The 13,566-nt window shown below is 35.9% G+C and overlaps 3 protein-coding genes across 5 annotated transcripts; 1 reads left to right on the top strand and 2 right to left on the bottom strand.

The window, feature by feature from the left end:
• On the top strand, nucleotides 1,938-3,259 carry LOC107640047 (uncharacterized protein At2g23090). Its single transcript, XM_021123559.1, has 4 exons — nucleotides 1,938-2,153; nucleotides 2,251-2,293; nucleotides 2,543-2,597; nucleotides 2,878-3,259. The coding sequence occupies exons 1-4, from the start codon at nucleotides 2,089-2,091 to the stop codon at nucleotides 2,955-2,957; spliced, it is 243 nt and encodes an 80-aa protein (XP_020979218.1). The 5' UTR covers nucleotides 1,938-2,088; the 3' UTR covers nucleotides 2,958-3,259.
• Nucleotides 4,027-8,736, bottom strand: LOC107642719 (casein kinase II subunit alpha-2). Of its 3 annotated transcripts, XM_021122931.1 has the most exons (11): nucleotides 8,356-8,507; nucleotides 7,737-7,839; nucleotides 7,002-7,131; nucleotides 6,604-6,798; nucleotides 6,159-6,316; nucleotides 5,391-5,481; nucleotides 5,214-5,279; nucleotides 4,876-4,958; nucleotides 4,603-4,666; nucleotides 4,414-4,482; nucleotides 4,027-4,269 (listed from the first exon to the last, which is right to left on the bottom strand). In XM_021122931.1, the coding sequence occupies exons 2-11, from the start codon at nucleotides 7,820-7,822 to the stop codon at nucleotides 4,210-4,212; spliced, it is 1,002 nt and encodes a 333-aa protein (XP_020978590.1). In that variant the 5' UTR covers nucleotides 7,823-7,839; nucleotides 8,356-8,507; the 3' UTR covers nucleotides 4,027-4,209. The 3 variants fall into 3 exon arrangements, with proteins under 3 accessions (XP_020978590.1, XP_020978591.1, XP_016201662.1); XM_021122932.1 differs by lacking the exons at nucleotides 7,737-7,839; nucleotides 8,356-8,507 and adding an exon at nucleotides 8,595-8,736; XM_016346176.2 differs by lacking the exon at nucleotides 8,356-8,507 and having other exon boundaries at nucleotides 7,737-8,323.
• On the bottom strand, nucleotides 8,854-12,324 carry LOC107642718 (ribonuclease III domain-containing protein RNC1, chloroplastic). The gene is made up of 6 exons (XM_016346175.2): nucleotides 11,810-12,324; nucleotides 11,240-11,728; nucleotides 10,434-10,635; nucleotides 10,021-10,221; nucleotides 9,673-9,759; nucleotides 8,854-9,487 (listed from the first exon to the last, which is right to left on the bottom strand). The coding sequence occupies exons 1-6, from the start codon at nucleotides 12,118-12,120 to the stop codon at nucleotides 9,170-9,172; spliced, it is 1,608 nt and encodes a 535-aa protein (XP_016201661.1). The 5' UTR covers nucleotides 12,121-12,324; the 3' UTR covers nucleotides 8,854-9,169.

Here is a 13,566-nt window from a genome sequence, read left to right as displayed (position 1 = left end):
TTGTAGTATTGTACTATTGTTAAAGGTAAACAAAGGTCAAGATTTTCAAGTCATATCTCTAAAGGAATTACTATTTACTAGTATAAGCATAAGCATATCTATTAAAAAATTCGTCACATTTATAATGAGATCACAGTCAAGTTATTTGAGTTCAACTATTTTTATAAACTGTACCAACTCTTTTATTCTTTCTGTTTTTTTTTTTTTCATCAACAACACACAATATACTATTTGTTGGGTTGACTGGTTGTAATTGAAAAGAAAAAAAAAATTCGTATTAGGACATTTTTTCTTGTTGATGCTGAAAGCTGTCAAAGAACCATGGGTTTATCAGACAGGTATTCACTTAGTTTTCTATGTAGTTTTTGCCATACCAAATCAACTTTTTCCTCATAGTCAAATCTAATTTCTTAAGAAATAGCATACCTTCTTTTGCTAGCCTTTTCTTTTCTTCTAGAAAATTTAACGAGAAACATTTGGTATGTAAATTCTAGTGAAATCATATCTTTATATATGTATGTCTCTATTTCTTTCTTCTCTATTATTTTTACATTTTTTTTTGTTATTTTTTTCCTCACTTGTTTTTGTGTGTTGTCTAAGCAAAGTTGTCCAGACTCGCCGAGGTAGTGAGTTAGACTATTATTACTCCAGATTAACACGTTTTATCGTTGTACTGCAACATTTATATTGAATTTGGGATCAATGATGACATGATCAAGTATAAAAACAACAAAATCTATAAGTATCGATGATTATATATATATATATATATTCTATCAACAACTAATATTATAAAATTATTATTGAATATACCATTTGTAAAAGTTTAATTAAAATGCATTGAATATACTACCAACCAATCATATTCATAACTATTTATGTACTAGGTGAAAAGAATTTAGTAGAATTTAATAAATATTCAATTTAGTATGGAAATTTATAAATAAATTTTAATTTAGTTTCTAAAATAGTATTTATTTTTAGAGACTGAGAAATCAGACCCAATATTGTATTTTAATGGCTAGAGACTAAAATTATAATTTTAGTTTCGAAATACAAAATTTTAATCCCTTCAATACGTACTTCTAAAAAATAGAAACGGTTGACACAAAAAACTAAAATTTTTAGAGATAGAGACAAAATTTTAATAACAATTTTTTTTATAACTAAAGATATTTTAATAAATATTCTTATTTCATTTCTATATTTATCTTAAACGAAATAAGATACTAAGACATAACTTAGTTATGTACACTTTATACCAAACATAATATAAAGACTTAATTTAGTCTTTGTCTCTCTGTCTTAATCTCTCTTCTAAACACGGCCTAAAGTTTCAACGAGCTTTATTTAGTTCTCAAACTTTGCGAACGTGACTCATGTTAGTCTCTAAAACAAATTTTGACGTACAGACGTTAATGGAATGTTGATCTGAACAACCGATACTAAACTCTATAAAATAACATTATTTTAGTTTTAACACTCAAATAGCTCCAGAACAACATTATAAATAGTATTTATTAAAATTTTTCCTTCCAAAACAAGTGATACAGTGTCATTTTTATACTATTTGAACGTTAATAGATTTTAGGATGCTATTTTATGTCCATGTCAATACTTTATTATAAAATTTGAAAGTTAAATAAAAACTATTAAAATTTTATAGACTAAATTAAGATTAACGTGCAAATTTAGAAACTAAATTAAATAATAACTTTAAACTTAATACTCCAAAAACACATAGGAGAAAGTAGTGATAAATAACTAAATAAGTTTATATAAAAACTTTACAGGCACAATAAATAAATAAATGAAATTCTTTGGGCTTGGGCTAATAGGCTTAAGCCCGCCCTTTGTTAGAAAATAGAAAGAAAGTAAAACTTTACCAAAAACAAAAAGAAATAAAGTAAAATAATAATAATTTAATAATATATCGCTTGACTGCTTGAGGCATATATCGTCGCCATTCATATTTCCCTGTGGTTCTTTGCTTGGTGCTTCCGCGACTAAGCTCGCTCCCCTTTTGGGAAATAATAATAATAATAATAATAATTAGGGTTTCGTGGTTCTCAGCTCGCGCACCCAGTCATGGGAGGAGGCAATGGGCAAAAGGCAAAGATGGCTCGTGAGAAGAACCTCGAGAAGGCGGAAAATATTTTAATTCTGATTTGGTTAAAAAGAAATCTGGAAAATTGAGATGTGTTAGATCTGGTGTAGTTGTTGATTCTAATTGTTTTCTTTATACGTGTTAGGAAGCCAGCTGGATTCAAACAAGAAAGCTATGTCGATCCAGGTAATTTGGTGATTATAGTCTCATAGTACTTCAATTTCAGTCGTGTCTGCTTTGTCCTGTTTTCAACGAAAATATTAATGAATGGTTCTCTTGTGGGAAAGGTAACATAATAATAATAAATAAATAAAGAGCTGTAAAGTAATTGATCAATTTTTTTTGTTCAAAGAAGAATATTTCATCTGCATCAAAACCTTGGGAAATTGTTCCTTTTTTTTGTTTTTATTTTTTGTCTTGGTTCTTGACTTCTAGGTTATTGTTCTTGTTCGCTTGGGTGATCTTTACCATATTGCTATACCTCTTAACTGTATGATCTAACAAGTCCGAAGATATGTTCTTAAAAAGACTATCATGTAAAAGTTATGCAATGTGTTTACTAATATATTAAGATTATTGATGGTTTAATATCCAAATTCACTTAGATTTGAATCCAGTATGTGTAAGGAATATATGAATGCACTAGGAGAGATAAAAGAACAAAAGGTGAACCTGACTGTTTATTTCACAAGGTTTATTGAAATAAAGTGATTGAAGCGGAATTGTACTTGACTGATAAAAATAAATAATGTTGTGATTGATGATTGCAGTGCAAGGTATGCATGCAGACATTTATGTGCACCACATCAGAAGTGAAGTGCAGGGAGCACGCCGAAGCCAAACACCCTAAATCCGATGTTTATGTTTGTTTTCCTCACCTTAAAAACTAAAAAGTGAACATATTGGGGAGCACAAGTGGAGAGAACTTAATATCATCATGGCCTCTTTCCATTAATCCATTCACAGAGATCCTCCTCATATTTATGTTGGCTGTGTCTGTGTGTTGTGTGGAGAGACAAGAAGGGGAGGGAGAACATTTAATATGATTTTCCCAAATTTTGGGAAGAAACTTGTGATGCTCTCTCTTTTCTGTCACTGTAATGTTTAACGATAATTATTGTTAATATTAAGTGTCTCTTGCAGAAACATAAATTGCTGTCTTATCATGAAATTATCACAAGTTAGCTTATATGACACTAAAGTCACCAAACCAAAAATGGAACTTTTTTTATTCTCCAATATGCTCGAAATCAATTTTACTTTGGTATATAACTATATATACGTGTTGTCTCTTTGCTGCTGAAGATTGAATTTGGCTATAATGGCTGTTTAGTTTGTACCGGAAAAAATGATTAGTAGTTGTTTGTATCAGACCTTTACGGACATGTTTTAAACCAGCTTTGAATTTAGATTCACGATGATATGTAAGATTTAATATGAAATTTTCATTATGAAAAACTCTCAAATATTTTTTCGTGGCGATTGATGACCATTACTACCTCTTGAAATCGATGCTGGAAACTGTTGAGTGTTGACGTTGATGGCTATGCTGGATGGGGTAAATGTTCAAACGAGCAATAGCAAATGCAGGCCACGATATCCCATCCACCCCCACCCCGAAAACAAAAACCGTGCCAAGGCGAGGAGATGAGTCAATAATTGAGCTTCTATAGTTTATTTACGAATGTTCAAATGTAGATAAACATCTTCAGTTTTTTTTATTTTCTCCACCCCCCACCCCCTCTCTTTCTAATGAATGACGAATTTCAGCGCTTGTTTTTTGAATTCAGCCGTATACAAATTGTATAGTAATTTAATATGTAGCACATAATCTTTGGAAATATTACCGGTCTGGATCAAGGCATCCTAACAATTCTATAGTAGAATAACGTTGCCTAGGCTCTAAGATCTTGTACGTAATCACAACATAACAGACACAACCTCAAGTTTCAAGATATAACATTATTCTTCAACCGAAACATACTAGTTTCACTCCACAAGAAAATTAACTATGATAAACAGAATATAATCAAGGTGCAATTGGGGGTACTTTAAAACAATCCCGAATTATATGGAGTCGGGTTTATGGATACACAAATGATTTACTGTGTCCTCATTCTGCTACTTTCTGCAGCCCTAACTTGAGAGAAATATGGATGTGCCTGAAGGATATACGCAAAGGTGGCATAAAAAAGTTAGTACACAACTGACGTATATGTGCGCGCACGTGCGCTAAACTAAAATATTACAAACTATATATGCAACCTCAGAACCATGTTATGTCAAATTGAAAAAACTATCATTACCATTGCTTCTCTGGCTGTTAGCCTGTCTTGGTGATCATACCGAAGGAGCTTATCAAGAAAATCAATTGCCTGCATGTCAGTCATGTGGAAAGAATGAGATATGTATCTACACATGCAAGAATGATAGACTGCATTGCAGGGTACACTAAATGCAAGGCCAATGCGAAATTGAAAAACTGCTTAAATGACCTCTGGAGACACAAGATGCTGATTATCTGCATTGATAAACTTAGACCATGGTTTGCGACTGTGTCTGCACAAGAGAGAGATAATAAAAGATGTGTTAAAACAGTGATCTTTCTTACATAGCAGGAGGATATTCAGTCAAAATAAGCAGCAAACTTCTGATGAGATTGCTTGGACAAGGATACCTGCCTTGCCCTGGAATGATAAGTTGTAAATGAAATTAACTAAATTAAAACTGATGAAATATGTGGAAAATTAATTAAAGACAATACTTACCTTCCAACAAGAGCATCAAGTTGAGGATCAAGCTCTAGATGATACTTATTCAGATACGCGTTCAGTTCATCAGTCCCAAGCACCTGCATGTCACAAATAATTAATAATAACTCCTTTTTAGAAATAAATATTTCAGTATGTTTGTCAATCAAACATTAGCAATGGTGTAACTCCTTTTTAGAGATGAATATGTTGGTAAATGAAATGATGGTCAGTACAAGGGAAATGACACCATAGGCATAATCTGGAACTAAACATTTAATTTAATTTTCCAACATGATCATGATACTCATTCATTCAAACATTTATACACTATTTCAGAGCAACATGAATCCTACCTTAGCTATTTTGACAAGCTGATCATGGTTGTCATGACCATAGAAGAAAGGTTCCTTGCGAAATATCTATATCAAAACAATGAATGTTAAAAGTACATTCACTTTTATACTATCAGCATAGCTAATATGCCAAGGGTAGGCCATAAATATCCAATAACCTGTAACTATAATTCTCACCATTCCAGCAAACATGCAGCCAAGGCTCCACATATCTAATGAATAGTCATAGTCTTGCAAATCAACTAGAAGTTCAGGCCCCTTGAAGTATCTGAAAATCAAAAGTACAGCACATGACAATATATAAAATTGGAGACTATGAGCTTACAACATGATACTAAAAAGTGTTGATAGGAATCCATGTTATAGGACCTGGGTTTAGGTAACCAGAGAAAAGGGCAGAAATTTGTTCAGCTAAAATAGAAAAGAGGGAGAGCAGCTTGAAGAGTTGAGCCAGACTAAACTCAGATCGAAGAGGAGAATCAAAATTTTCATTTGTAAAAGATGCATTAATTGTTAAAGTTCTCTATAGTCTTTTTGCAGTTCTTAATTGTCACAATGTTCAGCAACAAGAAATGTTGCACTCAATAAACCCAAAAAACTTCCAGACCCACAGTGAGATTAATTAGAAAAATAGTAGTGGTGTTTGGTCTTATAAGAATGATGTACTGTTGCTTCACATAACCACAACTTCAGAATTTCCTTAGGGGGAACAACAAACATGACACACAAAATGCTTAGACATTTTTTGAGTAATCTGTCAAATTTGCTAATTCCAAATTGACACTGCCTTAATGGTTCTATGTCACATCAATAAATTTATTTAGGTTTTCTTTTCAGCTTATCTCTGCTCTTGGGAACAAAGTTGAGTAAATTTGATTTAAACCTATTTTACATATCTTCACTTTTAGGAATAGAGTTGAGAGTCAATTTGCCAGAGAACATTACCTTGATGCCACACGAACATTATATTCCTTTCCAGGATGATAAAATTCAGCAAGACCCCAATCTATTAAGCGAAGTTTTCTTAATTCATGATCAATCATAACATTATGAGGCTTGACATCTCTATGCATTATGCCTTGAGAGTGGCAGTAATCCAATGCCTGCAAATCAAAACTAAAGCAGTTAGTGGCAAGGAAAAAAATTACCAATGTATTTACTGAAAACTAAGTAATAATTTCATGATATATAACTACATGTCTATTGTCTACATAAGCAAACATTATATAAGCCCTATAATTATGAGCCAAACAGAGAATACATGTAAGGATCCTAATCCACATCAAATGCACTCAATTTTTTAATTAACGGTAAAACATCAACTAAGGAAAGGAAAAATACGTATAATGACAGTTACAAAATACTAGAAGAGATTGTAGGATCTTGTTACCTTGAGGAGCTCATATATGTAATAGCGTATGTCATAATCAGTCAAGGTTGGATACAAAACTTTAAAATCTGTACTGTTGACATACTCAAATATCAAGCTAGGAGTTTTCGAATGTTGATCTCTGACAATATCAAGAAGTTTGACAATATTAGGGCCTCCACAGAGGTTCTGAAGTATTTTAATCTCCCTTTTAATCTACAAAATGACGATGAAGATCTCATAAGAAAACTATCGCCAAGAATAACTAAAATGGCATGGTACATAGGCACTCATAACATAATCCATGGGGCAGCATATCTTAGAAGAATTGCTCTGATAAAGCACCTGTAGCTGGCTTAATTCATAGCCTGCAGATTCACAATTAGTGTAGAAAGCAACTCTAATGAAAAGAAGATTACCTTTTTTTTCTTGACAGGCTTGAGAATCTTGATTATACAGCGCTCATTGCTATTAACATTTATGCCTTCAAATACCTCGCTATATTTCCCCCTTCCCACTTTCCGCACAACCTCATAATCATCTTGATCACTGGAAAAAGCATACAGTAGTTAACAAAACAAACAATACTGCTAGAATAAAAACTGTAAAACGAACAGGATTTAGATCCCAAAAGGTCCTAAGGCATGGACACAATCACAGAGATAAATATCAAGATGAAATCGTCAGAAGGTCCCAAACCACATTTCCCTTTCAGCACAAGTAAACCACGAGCTAATTATAGAGTTCACACAAACAACAATCACTTTAGTTAAATAAATAAACAACCAAATAAAATGCGCATAACTTGAAGAAATTGTCAAATAAGATCGTATTACAAGGTGATTTCCTACGACACATAAGCTAAGCAAAAAAGCATGAGATCCAAACCAAACAGGTATAACTTGAAGCTAAAAGGCAGAATTCCCCATCCCTTAGCTAGCTGCTACAAAAAACCGTTAAACCTATTGGAATTCAAAAGTAAAACATTAACACCAGCAGCTAAGAAACTATGCGCGCATACACACGCCTGCTTATATTAATAGCAAGAAATTCCCCTTCACTTTGTGATTTGTTGAATTATACTATTCGGTATTCAGAACGAATAACATAGCAAATAGCAAAAAGAGAGAGATTAGGGTTCGGTGCAACGTTACCCCCATTGAACGTTGAGGGACTCATAATCCCAGTACTCTTTGGGGCGAAGAACATTTATATCAGTGTAGACGCGCGCCTTCGACATAGCGGGGCGCTCCGAATCTGAAAAGAAGAGATCTCGAATTTGTGATGATTGATTTGTGCTCGGAGAGATAGTGATGGTGGTTTTAGTTAGTTACGATGCGCAGGGTAGGGAGGATGCGCAACCGGCGCATGGAAGGGAACAGGGTTGCACAGTAGTAAAAGGCGAAGGAGGGAGAATAGTCGTAGTAATGTGATGTTGACGAGATGATGATTGGTTGGCGCGCATGTTAGCACTCATGTGCACTCCATCACCGTTTCTTCCTATGCCATCCTTCTCTGGCGCTTCGCAACAAAGAGAAAGGAAATTAAAGCTGCGTTTGGCTTTGGTGGGTTAGAGAAAAGAGAAATATCCTAAGCGGGATGGGGGGGTTCTTCTTGTGTGTGATGCTTCATGCTTGGACCAAACCTGTGGGTCCATCTAACGTGAAGAATCTGTTGACGTGTAAATTACTGACTTGCCTTCATAAATATCTAGAGCTGACCCAATTTGAGAGATTCTTACTTTCTGTATTCAGGAAAAAAAAAAAAACTTACCATTTCCAAGAGGGCTGAGGTCGGAGTTACCTGCTGGCTGCTGCTATTGTAAGCCTAATCACATGATTAATAAAGAGTTGAATGATATTTATGATTTTATATCTTTGGGACGATAAAGAGTTGAAATAAATACTTTTATTTAATGAGAAGTACTTGTGAACCAAACTCTGAAATATATGGCAACAAAATAAGTAGCAATCATGCCAAAGGACTATGGGGAATTGCGAATTGGGGATAACCTCATCAAGTTGAACGAATTTTCCCTTTCGGTTTGATTGCGTCTTGTAAGAGTGAGTGATGATGAAAGCCCAATTATTGATACCTTGTACTTCACTATAAAAGTTGGGGCACGCCGACCCAAAAGAACTTTCAACTCAAACACCTTTTAGGGAATAAAAAAAGTTTTAACCCAATACCAAAATAAATAAATAAATGTTTTAACTCAAAATATATCCTTGTAGTGAATGTGACTTGTGAGTATGCGACATTCCACCGGTATAGCAACCAAAATTACGATTTCGTCATCATGGATATGCCTCATTGTCAGAGCCATGGAGTGTTAGTACAATTGGTCAATCTGTATCATCATCTCCATGAACTAATAAAATACAATTATTTACATGAGCATCTTCCAAATAAGAACTTACAAATCAACTACAAGTGAATGGATCGAATTGTGATATGGAAAACCTAAATAAAGAGAAGGAAAAAAATGTAAAAGAAATATACCGAAAGGGAATTGAATGATATCAGAAAAATAGCAGTGCTTATAATTGCAATGCTTATACAGCTATGTCACTCTTGTTTCTCCAATTTAGACTTCTTTAGGCTGAACCTGCTCAAAGTCAAAAACCTCAAACATTAGACGTCTCACATCGCGTTTCCCATAAACAAGATATGAAAGCCCGTGAATCGCTTGTTGAATAGATGCTGTGGCAGGGTTTCTGTTCCTCCGGTTGCGCTCGAAAGAGTCTTGTTTATCGTCAGCATATATAGCAAAACCATGAAGATGTTTCTCCCTCAAATATCTACCACAATACTTGTTCAGAAGAAGGCGTCGGTGCCTCTCTTGAAGCCATAATCCTGGAGCGTCTAAATGCTTCATCAACAATCTTTCAGCCATCACCAAATCCTTAATACAACAATTTTTTCAAAGATCAAAAAATATATATTAATACAAAATTATAAGACCGAGTAGAAATATCTTTAGAATCTGATTAGAAGCTGTGTAGTAAATGCATGATATATTTCTTAACAAAACTAGAGTCATTGGACCTATGCAGTCAAATTATCCCAAAGACAGCGGAAATAATTTACCTGTATCTTTTGGCCGATGTATTCTAATCTCTCAAAGCAAAATCGAGGATGCTCAAATTTGTACTTTGATGGATGCATGAAACAGAGCTGCAATTACATAAAACATTCAACATTAGAACTTATAACAGAAGCAAGAGAACCTTCAAACTTTTAATTTCTAATATTATATCTTCCATCGAAGGGTCTTGAAGAAACTAAAAAGTTGTTCTCATAATAAAATGCAAAGTTTTGTTCAGAGACATATCAAAGGTACACCTAATCTCAACCGAACAATCGAAGACAGATATATGATTTTGATGAAAAGATAAGGAAAAATAAAACAGCAGGCAATAGTAGAGCTACAGTTACCTGCAATCCAAGTCCAAGCTCTATGTTCCTGGCTTCTGTAATCTCTGGAATACTATCAGTCATTTCTAACGGATATCCAAGTGTCTTCATAACCTTGGGTCTGCTATCATAATCCCATAAATTTCCTCTGAATCTATGCATGCCTGGAGGAACACAAGCTCGGAACAGCCTTGGATGTGCAACCAGAGCATCTGCAGGAGGCTGAGTGAAGAACAGTAAACATCATTAATGTGTTTCCATTTAATAATAGGCATGTATTTCTGTTGCAGGGCAACAATTGACGATTGAAATTTGGCAGTACTGAAGAAAAATGTACTCAAAGGCTGCATTTGAGCTGTGGACATAGTAAACAGATCTTTATGAGCTAACTATTTTTTCAAATAATATTTTAGCAGAAGATATGGAGAACTTACCCTATATGAGACAATATCCTGCCAGCTTATCTTGCCTTCAAGTTCATTAGACACATGATCTATGTCTTCAAGTTGTCTGCGCAGTTTGGGTTGGCAATCTTCAGCATCTGGATCCATTCCAAATACTTCAAAAAGAACACGATATACTTCTGGAATACCATGACAAAGATAGATTGCACCAAACAAAGCTCCAAATACTGACCTGCCAAAGAATAACAAGGGTGAAAAAAGGAGTGAAAATCTCATTCAGAAACAGATTACGAGGAGAATCCAAAATTTTCTTTTATTTCCTAGATCTTCTTTAGACAGTGTGCCAGTCTAGCATCTTGATATTTTGAATTCATTAATCATTTGACAATTTTCGACTTGAAAAGGAGACAATACTAAATAGATAGGTTATTGATCTCAACATAAACCTGTACTTCATGTCACAAACCAGTACATCAAATTAAAGATGCTAGTCCACATGCGAAACAAAATCCAGAGACAGAGGTATCTTATGTGCACAAGCATCCACTGCATCCCAATTTCAGTCAGTTATCTTGTTCAAAGGCAAAACAACATCAGCAGAACTTTCATTACGAATTATCTACTCTTCAGCATCTCAAGCACACGAAACACAGTAATTTCAATATCTTTCGAAAGAATATCAACATAGGAATAACAGAAATACGAAACTAAGAAACTTTAAAGTTTAAAGCAGATAGCAATGCATACGCTAACACCAAACCTAACAAATCAATTCAATTTGACAAGTCATAGAAACAAGAGTTCCCTGGCCAATCGGGGCAGAATTGAGAACTTACTTTACAGGTCCCTCCCTATCCTTCCTCAACATCCGATCAATATCATCATAGGGAAAAACCAAATTCTGCAAGCTTGCAGCCTTGATCCACCGAGGCAAGCTCCTCTTCCCAATCAAACCAAACACTCTCTCCCTCATAGGACCCGGCGACTCCATAGGATACCTCTGCAAGCAGAACTCTGCCATGACCAATTCCAGCACGTACTGTCCAATAAAGAACAGCCTAGAATGCCCTGACCTCACGTGGCGCGCCTTGGTCCTCTCGCAGGACGGATGCTGAAATGCCAGATACAACAAATCATCGAACTGTTTGGCAGGGTTGTCGTCCCCCAGAGCCTCGGAGGGCTCAAGAGGGTACCCCAGAGCCTGCTTGGCTTCCAGCAAGTAGTCCTCAATCCATGCCTTGTCGGCACTGTTGAGCCGCGAAGAAGGCAAGCACGAACTCAACAAGGGGAACGATTTTAGGGACATTTGTGGGCTCTTGAGGAACCTATATAGTTAGTTAGTTAGTTACACTGGATAATGTGCCTGGAGGTGAGTGCAGAAATCTGATAACTAACTCGTAACTAACCTGTCAGCGAGTTTGTTGTCGTCTAATGGGGGCTTCAAGAGGAACCTTCTTGTGGGACCTTTCTTCTTAGGAGAAGTTATCTTCTTGCGTTCGGCGAGCTCCTTGAGGAGAGGATGGGGGCTGGTGTTGGGGAGTTCCTGCTGCGGCGGTTCCAAGGCTACGGCGAGAATGCGAAAGCTCCGTGGATTCCGGTTTCTGGAATTGTGGTTTTTTATTGGGAAGGGGGAGAATGAAGAGGAGAAGGAGTAGCTGGAAAGGGCGGGTGAACATGGTTTCGGGGAGAGTAAGGAGGAGGAAGAAGAGAGTTCCATTTGGAGGAAGCTAATTGTGGGGAAATGGGAGAAAGTAGGGTTTGAACATTAGGAGGATTGATCACTGGGTTATGCTAGCTTGTGTGAATGGGTTTGACGCCATAGACGAGGGGTTTAGTTGCAGGGTTTAGGAGTTGGACCTGCGAAGGTAAGATAAGGTGAAGCTGAAGCAGCTCGTCGCTGACGATGAGACGCAGACTGGATAAAAGATATTTGATTTTTTATTTATTAGAATAAATAATAAATAATAATCAAAATAGTAGTTAAATTACGGAAATTATTTTTAATATGAAAATGGAGATTGTATTTTAGTTAAATATTGATATTTGAAGTGTATTATATTATTGTGAAAATTATTTAATACGCCTCTCACGTGTTGGCTAAGATGTTGTTACATGTTCAACACACCCTCCACAATGTTAACTTTCCACCAACAAAATTCACCCACTTGTAATTATATTAAATAATTTCATTTTCAACAAAAACACCAATATTTTTTTGATATAAATGATATGACCAGTAAACATCGGTTACGAGTTATAGCTCGAAAACGTATGGTCTTCAATCATAACCGACCTTTTCTAATAAACAGCATTAGCTCCTAATTGATAACGTCGGATATGCAATCAATCCTCTTCTCAGGCATTACAATTAAGAAAGGGAACGATCAAACCTCGTCCGCATAGGTATAAAAGAGACGAGGAAACAATTGAAGGTAGGATCATCTTTTCATGAAAAATAGCTTTCACATATACATCTTCTTGCTAACTTAAGCATCGGAGTGCCTTTGCAGGTACCCATCCTCCAGTTTCTGGTCAACCGACGTATACCACATTCCGTTGGGAAGGATCACCGACCTCCGTCAATAACCGAGTTATACCTCCACCTACTCAGGCAAGAACATATTGGCGCTAGAAGGAGGGCCTATATTTGGGATATTCTCTTTCGTAGGCCCTTAATTCCCTAACATTTGACGATGGCCGATGCACCTCCCCCCACTCCGTCCGAGCTTCTTCGGATGGTGACTGAGCTCCAGCAAGCAAATCAACGTATGGCTGAAGCAAATCAGCGCATGACGGAAGAGAATCAAAGAATGCAACAACAAATTCAACAATTGGCTAATGCCTGTCTGGAACACAACAATGATCGCCGCGAACGACAGGCGAATGACGAACGTCAGTCCGAATCGACCCATATCTCGGAGACACCTCAGGACGACGATGCAGATCATCAAAATGAGGACACCATACCTAAGGACGAGAATGATGAGCGCGATAATTCAGCAAGACCTTTTACAACCAACATCATGAACTTTCAGCTGCCCAGACAATTCATGTTACCGACGACCCTAACTCCATATGATGGGCTAGGGGATCCTAAGCAGCACATTAAAAAATTCTGATCTATTATGATCGTTAACGGGGCATCCGACCCCATTTATGTCGT

This window comes from Arachis ipaensis, chromosome B05, assembly GCF_000816755.2.
Source record: "Arachis ipaensis cultivar K30076 chromosome B05, Araip1.1, whole genome shotgun sequence".
Classification (NCBI taxonomy): domain Eukaryota; kingdom Viridiplantae; phylum Streptophyta; class Magnoliopsida; order Fabales; family Fabaceae; genus Arachis; species Arachis ipaensis.
Note: the sequence above shows the minus strand (reverse complement) of the source record. Positions and strands in the feature narration are given on the sequence as shown.